The sequence below is a fragment of the Benincasa hispida genome, chromosome 9 (genome assembly GCF_027475165.1).
Source record: "Benincasa hispida cultivar pf3 chromosome 9, pf3_genome.v1.1, whole genome shotgun sequence".
Lineage (NCBI taxonomy): Eukaryota > Viridiplantae > Streptophyta > Magnoliopsida > Cucurbitales > Cucurbitaceae > Benincasa > Benincasa hispida.
The window spans coordinates 13,561,945-13,577,022 of NC_143486.1; the positions used below are offsets into that span (position 1 = coordinate 13,561,945).

Below are 15,078 nucleotides of genomic sequence, written 5' to 3' on the forward strand. Positions count from 1 at the left end.
AAACTTTTATGGTACTTAGATACATACATAATACTTTCAATAGTTTACTATAAATTGGTAAGTTAATAAATACTTTTAATCTCTTAACTTCTATGAAAGTAATAACGTAGTTTTGGAAGCTTAGTTGTTTATGATTTAATCTACGCTTTCATATTTATTATAATTTAGTAGTCTATATTAATATGTTATTTACAATGTGTAACGATTTAGTTTTTATTCTAAATAATATTAGTGTGGTTTAATGGAAACTTTCACATAGATAGATAGGTAATAGGTTGATTATAGAGAAAAAAAATATTTATGAACTACACAAACTAAATCATCGTATAGTAAAAATTTGATATATAATTTTGACTAGACTTATCAATACAGTAAGAATTAAATTGAAAAAATATTAGTCATTGAACTTTGATATTTTTTCAAAAAAATTGGTTACATACCAAAGTTCAATAACTAACTTTTTACAAATTTGTTAGTACATGAACTAAATTGTTACTAATGAAAATTAAATAATCAAAGTTTTTTTTTTTTTAACATTGTATTAACTCGTTCAATACCTTCTAATTTTTTTTTAGTTCAATCAAGGAGATAATATTTGAATGTCCTGATATCCAAGGAGGTAAGTAAGTATCTTGATAAGTTGAACTATGTTTATATGAACAAAATTTTATTTCTCAAGGAAAATTCAAAATTCGGATCTCAAAAAAGAGAAAAATGCGGCTTACCCGTTGAACTATTGTGCTCATATTGGCATATTGACGCATTGTTTAAAACTCATGTGTTCTAATACTACATATGTATATAGACATAAAAACAACCTTAAAGTTGTAAGGACTTATGAGGGATTAAATAAAGAGTAAGTTTAGAAACAAAACTTTAGTTTATTTTATTTTTTGGTCTGATGTTGGCTGTCCTGTCTCTCAGTCTCACCTCAGCTGAGCTCCACCAGCTGTTGCAATGGCTTTACTCTTCCTTTCTTTTTTTTGCTTGTATCTATTTTCATGCATTCTCTTGAATCATAAAAAAGTAAACATTTAAAAAAAAAAATCTCACATGACAACTTACGATGTAACATTTGCGTGGATTACATAAAAATAGGTAGAGTCCGAAATGTATCCAAATATTTTTTTTACATGCCATTTTCTTAGAAAAATATCATTTTTTTCCCTTCATGGTTCCTTGGGATATTCCTAATCTCTGTAACATGCTCTCTGCCAACTAGAATAGCTTCTGCTTCCATGAAAAAAAGTCTAAAAAATGGTAATTTTTTATTTTAATGCAAGAAAAAGAAAAAGGAAATAAAAAACATTGGTGATATCTCAAGTTCCCAAGGGAGACAATAAAGAAGAGAGAGAGAAAACTCGAAGGAAATTATTTGATTATTTTTCTACTTTTTTATTTCTATAGTTATATCTTCATTGAATTTATATATTATTTCCACTAAAATTCTACAGTATAATTCACGTCAATATCTCTCTCTCTTTATCTATGTTTTTCTTTTGTCAATTTTATTTTATTTTTCTTGAATAGTGTTTCTGACATAAAAACATGTTTGGCCAGCAAGAAAATAAAATAAGATAAAATGAGGCCAAGAACATAGAGTGGACCACCCTTTTGTTAATTTATTTTTCCGAGAAAATTATAATTTTTTTCTCTCTTTAGTTTATCGAAATAAATAGAAGTAAAAAGGAAAAAAAGAAACTTCAAAATACCCATTTGCCATTTGAAGAAGATTTCAAAGCCCATCAACTAGCTTAAAAACCTTCACTTGCACAGAGATGGAAAAAATGGATTATAGCCAGAAAACAAATTGAAGAACAGAGAAAGAAAGGGAACACAAAACCATACCCCCATTTCCTTTCATTTTCATCTCTCTCTGCTAAAACTCTGCCAGTAATCAAGAGTTTTGGGGAGAGAGAATCAGAAGAAAAAAAAAAAAGGAGTTTTAGAGAGAGAGTTTAAGGTCCATCCTCCATTTCTCAAGCTTCCATTCTACTTCATTTCTCAAGCTCTTATTGTTTGTTTGTTTGTTAAGTTTTAGGAGAAGAAGCCTTTTTTCTGTTTTCTACATTTTTTGTTCTTTTTTTGCTGTGTTTTTTTTTTTTTGAATATTATGAAGATTCTAATGAATACTGGGATCTGTACCTGTTTATTTTTTTGTTCATTTGTCTGCATTTATCTGATTCTTAGGATTCTCTAACATCTTTTATACTCGTCTGTCTACATTTGTCTAATTCCTCAGATTTTTCCTCTGTCAGAGTGTGAAGAGGTTTCTTGGGGGAGTTTCTGTTTGGCTATCCAGAAAGAAAAATCATAGGATTTTGCCTTGTTTTTTCATTTTTGGAGACTAAAGAAGCTAAATGTAAGTTTGTCATTTGGTTTTGTGTAATGTTAATGTTTGTTTTTTGTTTTTGTTTTTAAGTCTTCGAGTGTTTTAGGGCCTGTTTCCTATTTCATTAGAATGAAAATTTCAAATCTGCAATTTGCTTAGCTTTCTCACCTTTTCCCCTAAGTTTTCTTAGCAACCAAACAGATTGTTCTGGATGAGTTCATTCTATGGAAGGATAATCACATTTTGCTTGAAATTTCCAAAGCCTTGGCAATGTAGGTTTTAAGTTCATTTCATTTTTCCTTTTGTTTGATATGTTCTTTCTTTTGGTATTTTTGCAGTTAGTTTTGCAAATTCTACTGTTGACTGCTGCTTAAGATGAATGAAGATAGACAAATGGAAGTACATTATATCGACACCGGGTTTCCTTACACAGTTACGGAGAGCTTCATGGATTTCTTTGAAGGGCTTCACCAACATCAAGTACCTGCTTATGGCAATGCTGTACCATTGCTCGATCAGGTAATGAAGCGGCCGTGAAAAGCTGATATAATTTGTTTGTCAGTTGAGAAAATAGTAATATTGGAAACGTATGATAATTTGTTTCTCAGGGAAATGCTTACTGGTCAATGAATATGCAATGTTACAAATTTGGAGTATCTGATCATGGGAATACTTATTATGGCCATTCGGAGGAAAGTCACCATTTACCACCTTCAATGGATGTTGGTGAAAGGGAATGGGAGTATCCTACTTCAGTGGCGAATGTCGAAATTCCCGAACCAACATATGCTCCATCAGTGGAGGAGGATGTTGTAGATGCTCATTCTATACCAGAAGAATGTAAGTGTGACAAATCTGATTGTGACAAATCTGATTCTGAGTCTGTTTATTCCATACTTTTGAATACTATCATCGAGCTTGTTGTTATCACATTGATGAGTTGAATTGTTGAAAATGTTTGAGAAACACAAAAATAGTGGATATTATCAGCATTTTTTTACTTGTTTTCCTGTTTTGTAGGTGATTTAAGCCATCAGGAGGAGACCAGTACTTCTCAAGTATGTCTCCTTGATTCCACAATATGCGTCCTTTTCTGTTATGACCATCATCTACTTAATACCTTTTATGAACTGTGGCTTAATCGAAAAGTTATTCGGGACTGTTTTAAGTTATTCGTTAAATAATGAATTATAGTACAAATCTTATTATCGTCAAAGGTTGTAGAATGTTCAGATGTTATCATTCTGAAGTTATATGGGTGATGAATTTCTTTTCACCTCAAGTTTTAGTTTTTCATGTCAAAATGTTTCTCTTTATGATCAATTTATTGCCCGACCAAATTTCGTTGCTTTTGCTCTATGAGAATAGGTACTACTTTGGTTTAGGGCTCATTGAATCCATCTTCTTTTGTTCGTCTCTTCAGGTTACATGGCAAGATGAGATTGATCCTGACCACATGACCTATGAGGTATGCTTTCAACTCTTTCATTTAGAAGCCAGATTTGTTTAAGAAGTTGTTTTAAGAAATGTTCTGTAGATCTGCAATTGATTGCCCTATAGAAGTTGAGGTTGTTGTACACTTGAAACCGATGATTTACCAAGCACGTGATTATTTTTGCTTTAAAGAGAAGGTTTTAGCTCAATTATCAACAAGCCCCTAGTTTCTTATGGCCATATTATCTATGGTTGGTTGTCAAATAAATGGGATTCATAGAAGTTTACTGTGTCAAAAGAAGAGACAAAGGGACTGTCTTTAGCCATGACTGTGTGGATCGTCTTTGACAGGAACTGTTGGACTTAGGTGAATCAGTTGGAACTGAAAGTCGGGGTCTTTCTGAAGAACAAATAAGTTTGCTTCCGACTGCGCGATTCAAATTAACGAGCTTTTTCTCGAGAAAAAAGCCCGAGGAGAGGTACAATTTTTACTTAAGTTGCATTTGAGTTATCTTGCACTATGTTAGTGCACTTGGTGGATATATAAGGACATTCCTGTCAATTTAGACAACAGTTTCTACGAATCGAGATGTACGACATTGTCATAACACAATTGATGCTTGTTTCTGATGTGCCTACTCTAAAGTCATATGGATCCATATTTCTGTCATAGTACAGGAGTTAATACAGTCTAATGAATCCATTCACCTTGGTTTCTTCTGTTTTTAAGTGTAGCAATGTCGAACTTGAACCTCTTAACAAATCTTACAAATAAGACAGTTATATGAGATGCACTCTTTTGGGTATGATCATGCTATTGAAGTTGCATCTCAAGTTGCTGACTATAGGTCTTGGTACAAGTAGGTGTTAACATCTCGGTACCTTCCCGGTACGGTGTTTATCCTTGGAATCTTTCTTCAATATTTGATTGTACTTGCTTTCTTTGGACCGCAGATGTGTGATTTGCCAAATGAGGTACAAGAGAGGGGACAAACAAATAAAATTACCCTGCAAGCATTTTTACCACAACAAATGCATAACCAAATGGCTGACCATCAACAAAGTTAGTTGTTTTCTTGGCTTTCTCATGTCTTTATACTTCCACAATTTCTGATCTAACTTGATATTTTATCTCGCCACATCATCTTCGTGTTTATCAGATATGTCCGATCTGCAACATCGAGGTGTTCGGAGATGGAAGCATGAATGCATCAGGAAACGATAACCGACAGTAGATTTTGGAAGCTCTAACATTTTGTTCCTCATTCATCTTTTCCCATTTTTGCCTTCTCACTTTCATTTCTTTCCCCCATTTTGTACATCTCTACTTAACTAAGTGAATTAAGTTCTCTAATCCTTAATCTCTCTCTCCCCACATTTGCCCTATGCTCACAGAAAGAAAAGTGTACCCCTCTTTTAACTTGTCAACTGCGTAGCCTGAAGATTGAAGTCTAGTTATTTTCTTAGATTAAGATTAGCTTATTTTGTAGTCATTTTTCGGATTGAGGGTCGTGTCAAACTGCATTGAATGAGGATGTTCGTAGGTTGGGGTGAGTTAGATTAGGTTAATATAGACGTCTTGGATCTAATCTAATTGTTCAAGTTACATATTTGTTCAATCTAAGTGACTTTTGTTAGTAATAGACCATGAATTCATTTGGTCATTTATTTCAAGTTTTGTAAAAGAAATAGTGAGTGATAATTTTTTAATTTTAATAATTAATTTATTTTCTGTATTTTATTTCATTTTATCTGGAAATTATTAGAGAATAAAATTAAGCTAGAAGGCTGTATTTATACACATGCGCATAAGTAGTTTCATTTCATAATAAACTTGATTTGTTTATAGCTACTTGAAGAACACATCACTTTCTTCTATTCCTTATTCGGCTAAATCATATTATCAACAAATATGTAAATGGAAGATTTGAACTTCAAAATAAAGGTTAAAATACTATTTTGGTCTCCATACTTTAGAGGTTTCTTTGATTTTAGTCTCTCATGTTCAAATATCTACTTGTCTCTATACTTTCTTTCAATAAACATTAAATCTAGTCCTTTGAACTTTTTTCTTTTTAAAAATTGGCTAATTAATAGTAATAATTTTAATGCAAGTAAATATGGTATGTATTTCATTTTTCCGAAGTTGTGAAAATTCTAAAAGATCACAAATTTCTTTATTCTAATAGATCACAATTTTTTTTTATAAAAAAAACAACACTAAACTAGCAATAAAGACTAAATTTAATATTTGAAAGTACGAGAACTAAAATTGAACATTTAAAAGTATATAGACTTGAAATTAAACAAACTCCAAAGTATAATGATCAAAATGATATTTAAATTGAAAAAGTATATATCAATTATCACTTAGCTATATTCATGTAGCTTCTAACATAATACAATTAATTTAATTGAAAACTTTGAACAATAGTCCAATAATAGAAATCAAAATTTTGATTTAAGCTCCAATTATAAACTCACACCAAAAAAGAAACGGACCCTCAATTATAAATTTACTTTTGGGATTTTTACATAAAAACCTATTTTTTACTATATATTTTCATAAACATGTTTAAATTTGATTTTTTTAAAAAAAAGTCTTTTAGTATTATTTCTGGACCGTGTTACCCTTTTATATACATATATATATATATGTATATATATGTGTGTATATATATGTGTGTATGTATATATATATGTATCTATTCAAAGCTACTTTAATGAATGGAGAGAAAAAATACATATATTATAAAGAGAGAGAATGCATTTTTATTTTTGTTTTTTATTTTTCACTTTTTTTAAAAAAATGTATTTATTGAAATTTTATTTTCTATTTACGTAGGTTTTCACATATCAATTTATTTTTTTTTTGTTTTTTTTTACGAATTATTAGTTATTTTAAATATACTTTAGAACATTTTGATGAATTCATGATTATTTTAAATATACCTTAGAACATCTTTTTTAGGTATTTGAAAATATTCTAATTAATATATGAAATATACTACAGTTTATAAATTAGAGAATAACTCAATGCTTAACATAAATCACAGTATAAACCAATATATAAAATATATCACAATATATAAATTTTCATAAATTTCATTTACACCACAATATATATATATCATAAACAATAAATCTAAATAAACAAAAAATACTCGTTTATATCAAATAAACGAATACATATATCATAGTATATATCAAATTTCCTACGAAAGCTAAAAAAAAAAGTTATATATATATAAAATAGGAAACAATAAAGTCCATCTTCATCTTTTCTTCTTCTTCAACCATGGTTGCTACGGATCTCTCCCCCCGTCGTCGTCAACTGGATTTGCTCGCCCCACTGTTTTGTCGACCGATATGTTCAACCCATCACCGTCGATTCGCCCCATGCCATCTGCGTCATCTATTTGTCCCAATCATTCGTGTCATCACATGCCAAGCCATCAATTCGCCCCATGCCGTCATCTATCGCCTGCAACTCACACAGTCGGAAGGAGAAAAGAGAGGGAGAGGGAGGAGAAGAGAGAGATAAGAGGAAGAAATGGATGAAATTATGGGAGAGAGAATATATGCATGGATATAGGCCAATATGTTTTTTTTTTTTTTTTTTTTTTAAAGTGAAATGTTCAAGATATTAACTTAATATATATAGGTCTTTTACATATAAATCTCTTTATTTATTTATTTTTTTAAATTTCCCATGAAATCGGCAAAAAAACAAAGTTTATGGGCCAAGCCCAACCGGCCCAAATAGTTAAAAGCCCAATAACCTGACAATTTTATTTATAATTAAATAATAAAATAAAAAAAAAACCCCTCCAACGGTCAGAACCAGCAAGCTGCCCACAAAAACGTTCACAAAAAACGTAGAGAATTCTCCAGCACAACGGTCACTTCTTCTTCTTCTTCATCTTCTTCTTCTTCTTCAGAGCTCCTCCACTCTCCATCTTCTCAAGACCAATAATGGAACCAGCAAAAGTCGACTGGAAAAATGTTCAGTGGAGATTCGTAGAGGACGAATTGTACGAGCACATTAACGCCCCCAAATGGGTTGATTTCACCGCGATCCACGACTCTGTGGATGATGAGGCCTGGTTTTGTCGACCCGGTGAGATTCCCTTTTCGCTCGATCGATCTCTATTCTTGAATTTCAAACTCTTTTCTGTGAGTTCTTTTGGTTTTTAGTTAATGATGTTTTTGTTTTCTTTTGGTTCTGTGTAGATTGTAAGCATCCAAAGACGGCTGAAGAGTTACTTCGAGTAACTCCTTCGAAGGTATCGATTTATCTCTCTCTTTCTCTCTCTTGTTCTTTGATTTCGTACTGTTTGATTGGATCAAACGGAAAGAATGTCAAGATTTTGCAGATTTGGTTGGAATTTCTGATTTGAGCTGAGTTGAGCTAATCTGATCAAATTAGGGCACACAAGTTTCTTCTTCTTCTTTTTCTTCTTCTTCTTTGCCTTGAATGTTCTTTTCTCCTAAATTTACTGCTTGTTCTTTTCTGGAAGCTTACAAGCCCGGGTTATAGCACTGATACTCTTCAATCCAGTGATCGGGTAGGAAGGTACTGTAATTTATCATAACAGTTTCAGTTTTAGCAACTTTCATAGTTGGATTTTCTTCATTCCAAATAGATCTGGGGGTTTTTCTTATTTCTTTTTTTGGGGTTAATTCAGAGATGGAAGGTTGAAGAGAAGAGGGCCTCCACAATCCTCAAACAAAGAGAATCAGAATCCCAATTCTTCAACGCCTCAAAGCCACACAGTCAAAGCCACTAAGGCAGAGATCAAATCAAGCGCTGAGAAGAAGCCATTGATGGATGATGGGCAACGGAAGAACAATAATGGGGCACCATCCCTGAAAAGCACACTTTCAGCAAGGAACTTATTTGCAGGGCGAGATATTCTGAACCAAATTACAGAGTTTTGTAATGAGATAAAGAGAATGGCGATTAGGGTAAGGGAGAGAGAGAATGTTAAGCAATCAGCTGTGGAGAATGGTGTTGAGGGTGAGAAGAAATGTGTAGAGAAGGAGGTTTCGTCGAAGGATTTGAATAACCTTGAAAAGAAGGAGAAAGAGAGGAAGCCATTTGGTGAACTCAGTATAAAGAAATCTGATGGATCAATCAGTAATAGTGTAAAGCAAAAGGAAAGGATCAATATGTGAGTAATTTGTTTTCAATCTTCTTGTTTTTAGACTTTTGGTTCAGTTTATGCAGTGTGCCTGACTTGCTATGTTATTGTATATGTGTGTCTGTGAATCATGTGCCTAATAAGAAAGTACCATTTTGGTTTTAAACCTATGTCAGACTATGTTTTGTTGTGTTAGCCAATGATGGAGTTTATACAAAATTTAATGCAGCAAAACTGTGGCAAACAGCGAAAATGTCCTGATTCCTCTGGACTTGGAGAAAGTATGGCACAAAAGAGAGGACAATGCGCTGCAAATCCGAACCAATCCACCTTCTCCTCAATGCTTTTCCAATGTACGTGCACCGAACAAAATCCCTGCTTCAAAATCGTCAAGATCTAGAATAAAGGTATGCAATGCAACCATGAGTTATTATTATGGCTCCTCAAACTTCTCTGTCTGATTGATCATGTGTGTTTTCTATTAGGAGAAGGAAACCATTGTAGAAATGGAGGAGGTAAAGGAGGTGACAAAAGGGGTTTTTTCTGAGAGAGTTAAAGCCATTACTTCTGCTGTTGGTGAAAAAGAAGCAAGAGCATTGGATGTTCTTTGGTTTCTCAAGCCTTGCACTCTTTCCAACTAAGAAGTCTATGAAGACTTGAGCTAAAGGCATTCGTTCAGATTATTCTTTCATTCTTTTTGTGTTGTTCTCTGTGTCTTTATAACCACCGTGTCTTATAAGCTACAGACTAATGGGGGGAGTTCCTTGTTGATAAGATAGCATTTTTAGCAACGAAACAAATTTTCTTGAATTGAGTTTCAATGAACAGCAAAATTATTCTTTTTACAATATAATAACATTGTTTAGAGGAAGCTGTGTATGGACTTTTCCCTTGATTTGCTGCTGGAAATGTTGCGTCTCTATTTGTATATGATTTTGGTGTTGGATTTCATATGATTTTGATCTTGGTTTGCCTCTCAATTATGAATATTAGAGGCCACCTGTGGTTTAAGAGCATACCTTTGAAATTCTTGATCAAGAAGTTGGAGGTAAGTCTTTTCAACTTTACATGTTGAATTAAAAAAAAGTGAGAATATTGAATAAGACATTTTTGGTAATAAAGTGTTTATGTGTAGAAGATAAATCCAATGACTACTTTTTACATTTTAGTTTTCTGTTTTAAATCATTTATGTAATTGATCTCTACAACTATTAAAAGAGAAGAATCAGAAGATATTTAAATAGACATAAACTAAAATTTCTGTTGATCTGAAAAATTTCTTCAAGCTTTTTATCTTCTTGTAGATTTAGACTTTTTATTGGTCGAACCACGTAAACTCTTGTGTTCTTCTTCCTTTCCTTCTTCTTTTCCATTTCATGCAAGTTAAAAAAACAAACCTCTCAATTAAAGAAGTGAGAAAGAGAGAATTAGTTTGAAGCTTAGAGAGTAGAGAGAGAAAGGGAGAACTCACAAAGTGATTCTTTTGCTTCTGTTTCCACGTGTCTAGCTGAAGTCTCTGCATCGTGGTCTCTTTTCCTCCTTTTCATTCTACCAACCCATTTCAATTTTGGGTTATTTGCTTCTTGCGCTTCTTTGTTTTAGAATACACTCATTGTTTTAGGCCTCATATAAGAAAATCTGCAATCACAACCCAACAAAAGCGGTATAAGAGACATCTTTGACATCAAGAAAGTAAATCTTAGAGGATCAAGATTCAGAACCTTACCTGATATGGCAGTGGCAAGAATGGAGATTGAAAAATTCGATGGAAAGGGTGATTTTGCCTTTTGGAAGGCCAGAATCAGAGTCTTACTCAGTTAGCAAAAGGCTCACAAGGTCCTCATTGATCCATCAGAGCTCCCAGAATCTATGACTGCACAAGAAAAAAAGAAGACATGGAATTGACAGCATATGTGTTGGGGTTGATGCCCTAAATCTCATGGGTTTCATAGTTTGTAAATTATTTGTACACGAATTATTTATTTAATAAAATAAAAATTATTTTATTTAACATTTAGTTTGCATTAACTCAAATCCAATAAATTAAGATCCAAGGTTATTTAATGTAACTTAAATATGTAAGTGGTTGACATACAAGTGGATTGTGTTTGAGTAATAACCTGAATGGTCAGTCATATATGGATAAGGCTGAATCCTTATCCTAGTGACACTATGGATACGACTCACTTTGTAATTGTTACAACTCTTGTAAAGTATTACAAATGATATGATCCTGATCATTCATGTAGAGACATGTGAGTGGGGTATCTTGTACAAAAAGTTTGTATAAGACCGAACCACGAAATGATTAGACTCTCTTTATAACACTGTTACTTGAAGAGACTTACATTTCACGAGGATGACTATAGGTTACTTAACCTTAATCCTGAGTGAGTTGTGAGCTCTTGCCAGTCCTTTGAACTGTATGGGTGAGAGTAGCCAGATTCGCCGACTTAATATGCCTACCATGTTAGGGATTTGTCCTAATTAAATATTTATATTAAGAAGTTCAAGAATTAATTTTTAGAAAAGAAGTCCTAATTAAATCAAGAAAACTTATTTTTTGCAACCTATCTTATTATTATGCAATAATGCCAACTAACAAGATTCTAATAGAATCAAGGCATCAACTCTTTTTCCGTTAATTTCTATTCAAACTCATCACAAGAATATTCAAGAATGCAGAAAATTCAAGAAAATTACACAAAAGATCTCAAGAATTTGAACCTAGACTAAAGATTTCCCAAGAAAGTTACTTACCTAGCCATAAATTGAGATGTCTTGAAGGAATCCATTAAAAAATTGATGCAATATATGAAGCAATTCACAAAAAGACTTGTGAATTTTATAAGAAATCTCTCAAAACAAACAAATTTCGAGGGTTTTTCTCTCAGAATTTTGATCCAAAATTCTCTCTATCAAAAAATAATATCTTCTCTCCTTTTGAAAACTGGAAAAATCGAAGCATATATCTGATGAGGGTTACAACGTTGCGACCCTACGATGACGCTCACTACGACGCTGGCTTGCGCGAGGCGCGTGCCCATTTTATTTTTTTTATTTTTATCAATTTCTGGAGCATTGCAATGTTGGGTATAGCGTTGCGACACTGCCCTGTTTTGTAGTATTTTGGTGCATTCTATCTTTTAGCGTTGAGCTAGCATTGGACCTAGTTATGGAGAGAGAGCGTTGCGACGCTCTGCGTGGTGTTGAAGTGTGTAAATTTGTTTCTTTTGAGTGGTAGAATGGTAGTTTGCGTTTTTTCTTCTTCTAAGTTGATTCTTTTGACTTCATTAAGCTTGAAACTTCTCGTAACGACTCCAAAAGTGTCGGAATTAGATTTTACCTACAAAATAGACATTTTAAGCAAATAATTAAGATAAAATTGAGGGAATTAACATAGAAATCATAACTCTTTTCAAGACCTATCAAAATACCACCAACTTAGCTCTTGGTCTTCTCGAGCAAGTTAAAAACTAGAAATATGCATTCATTCAAGCAAAAGATGAATTTGTTTATTGTTTATTGAGACTATTCAAAACTTTCATTCAATTTTTCGAATTGTTTATATGCTCAATTGTCTTACACAAAAATATGATTCTCATCTCTTTTCTCAACAATTAAGAAAGTAATGATATAAACACCCATTTAGAAATTTAAATTTTGTTAACAAAACGTTGAAAGGGAAATTATTTCAAATGGTAAAACTATTGAAAATATTTACAAGATATAGCAAAATGTTATAAATATCAATTATAGACGTTGATAGACACTGATAGAAGATAGACACTGATAGACTTCTATCAGTGTCTATCAATGTTACTAATAGACACTGATAGAAATCCATTAGTATCTATCATTGATAGTCCTAAATTTTTGTTATATTTTGTAAATATTTTGGTTCATTTTTCTATATTTAAAAACATCCCAAGTTGAAACTTCTTTTTGAAGAGAAAATGTCTTTTTCTTGCAAAGTCATAAAAGAAAAGACTACAAAGTTTTAATTTATTTAAAGGCTAAAACTAGTGGAAAGGTAACAGTCTAACTCTCAATTCCTCTTTGCCCTACACTGGCTCGGTTATCGATCTAAGATATACCTAAATTGCATGGGAGAAGGGCAATTCTAAGGCAAGGGTGCTTTTCTCAGTTAAAACTTCGTAAAGTCACAACACCAAGGGGCAGCATTGCGATGCTACGACTCCTTCGCGTTGCGCCTTGCCTCGCAACGTTGTAACACTACAATTGCAGCATTGCGGCATTGAAAGGCAAAATGCCCCTCTTTTATGTGTTTTTTACTCCGAACTTACCCCAGACTCCTCCATTTTTCCCAATCTCTTAAACAACATTTTCCCTTTTGATTGACATGGACTTATAAACTCAAAGCAAGAATTAAAATGCCTAAAAAATACAATGGACCCTTATATTTTAATCACATTAAAAGTAATCTAAGTGCCAAAATTGAAGATGTCCAGTCTTGCAAATCTTCATTCAAAATGCAGATTTAAAACTCCACCTTTAATATAATTTTTACTTAAAAAATATGAAGAACGAAGATGCAAGAAATTGACTCTAATACCAATTGAAGGAATTGAATCCTGAGCGGAAGTGTGTGAATGTCTCTTATTTCAATTTTTTGATTTAAATGAAACAAAATCAGCATAGAAAATGGAACCAAACAGGGGATAAATATGTAATAAACCAACATGCTAATTGAAGAGTAAGAAAGGGGAAGAAGAATATCACATACCTTCTTGATTCCCTAACTCTTCGTGATTTCCTCGTCGTCTTCTTCGGAACGATTCTCTAAAGAACAATGGACACAATCGTAAGTGAGACCTCATTATTCTCTTAGGAATCCAAGGGTAGAAGAGTGGTCTCTACACCTACGATGAGGAAGAAGAATAGAGAATATGGAGAAGGGAAATTTTGAGAGGAGATTAATTTGGAGGCTAGAGTTTCACTTCACCAAATGAATCCCTTACCCTAATTTGGGAAAAATAACAAATTTATACGGAGACCTCCTCTATAACTTTCCAAGATTACCCTTAGGACTAATTTAATTAAATAACAATTATTTAATTAATTAGCCCATTAAGTAAATAATCATATTAAATCTAATTTAATATATACATTTTATTAATTAATAAACATCATATGTTTATTTGCCTCCACTTCTCAAAATTAATTAATTAATTCTTTATGAATCAAATTCATAAGAATTTAATACCTGAATTCTATTCAAATATTTCTCTCTTAATTATAGATCAGGTCTATAACTAACCATATCATATTAATCTCATTAATATGTTATTCCATCAATTGATTTGAACAATTCAAATTATTCATCTTTTTCTTTAGTGAGCTAACAATAGGACCTTATGGACATACAAATTAGAAGTTCTAATGATATGAGATTAGTTAATTAAACTCTTTAATTAAATTAATCAGTATTCATTAACTGTCGGGCACTCCACTAAAGACTGATAGCTATACTTTTCGCACTATAGATATATTTATGTATCCACAGATATAACCAATAACATCAATTGGGTCAAATTACCATTTTACCCTTGGGTTACCTCTATATTCTTAAGTACCAGTGCTCATCTAATAAACAACCTATTTATGGTCAAATCAATAAACAAAAACTCCACTTAGGCTAAGGAGAGGGTAAGACCCTTTGTTCAAGTCCCGAAGACACCACTTAAGGGAACACTCATCTACTTATCCTGAAGTTGAGAAGAAGTATTCCATTTTATATTGTTATGTTCCCAGTTCCTCACTCGGTCTTGTCCCCAACATGGTAGCCTTATTGAGTCGGCAAACTTGCCACTCTCACCCATATAAATCAAAGGACAATTCCTTGTAAACAGAAGTTCATAATACACTCAGGATTAAGACCAAGTTGCCTAGGTCATCCAATTGAAATATAAACCAAACTAGTTAGCGGCGTTACATCTAGTGGTTACTATTTCACGGTCCGATCTTATGCAAACTCATTGCATAGGTTACCCCAACTCGCGTGTCACCTACACGAATGTGTTGGATCATTGCGTTTGTATCAAATACAAAGTGAGTCGTATCCATAGTGTCACCAAGATAAGGTACCCAACCTTATTCCTATACCATAGACCCTTTAGGTTGTTTCTTAAACATTGATCCCTATAT

General features: G+C 32.7%; 2 protein-coding genes across 5 annotated transcripts; both read left to right on the forward strand.

Annotated features, from left to right (window-relative positions):
* The first annotated feature begins 1,699 nt into the window (after window positions 1-1,699).
* Window positions 1,700-5,502, forward strand: BB (RING/U-box superfamily protein). Of its 4 annotated transcripts, none has more exons than XM_039043335.2 (9): window positions 1,700-1,963; window positions 2,259-2,362; window positions 2,671-2,851; window positions 2,941-3,172; window positions 3,353-3,390; window positions 3,756-3,800; window positions 4,118-4,245; window positions 4,721-4,829; window positions 4,927-5,502. In XM_039043335.2, exons 3-9 carry the CDS (start codon window positions 2,708-2,710, stop codon window positions 4,999-5,001), a joined length of 771 nt encoding a protein of 256 aa, XP_038899263.1. In that variant the 5' UTR covers window positions 1,700-1,963; window positions 2,259-2,362; window positions 2,671-2,707; the 3' UTR covers window positions 5,002-5,502. The 4 variants fall into 4 exon arrangements, with proteins under 4 accessions (XP_038899263.1, XP_038899264.1, XP_038899262.1 ...); XM_039043334.2 differs by having other exon boundaries at window positions 1,716-1,963; window positions 2,243-2,362; XM_039043336.2 differs by lacking the exon at window positions 2,259-2,362 and having other exon boundaries at window positions 1,706-1,963.
* Window positions 5,503-7,610: 2,108 nt separating this feature from the next.
* On the forward strand, window positions 7,611-9,781 carry LOC120085449 (interferon-activable protein). The gene is made up of 6 exons (XM_039041406.2): window positions 7,611-7,886; window positions 8,000-8,052; window positions 8,287-8,342; window positions 8,455-8,940; window positions 9,140-9,317; window positions 9,396-9,781. The coding sequence occupies exons 1-6, from the start codon at window positions 7,742-7,744 to the stop codon at window positions 9,549-9,551; spliced, it is 1,074 nt and encodes a 357-aa protein (XP_038897334.1). The 5' UTR covers window positions 7,611-7,741; the 3' UTR covers window positions 9,552-9,781.
* The last annotated feature ends 5,297 nt before the right edge of the window (window positions 9,782-15,078 follow it).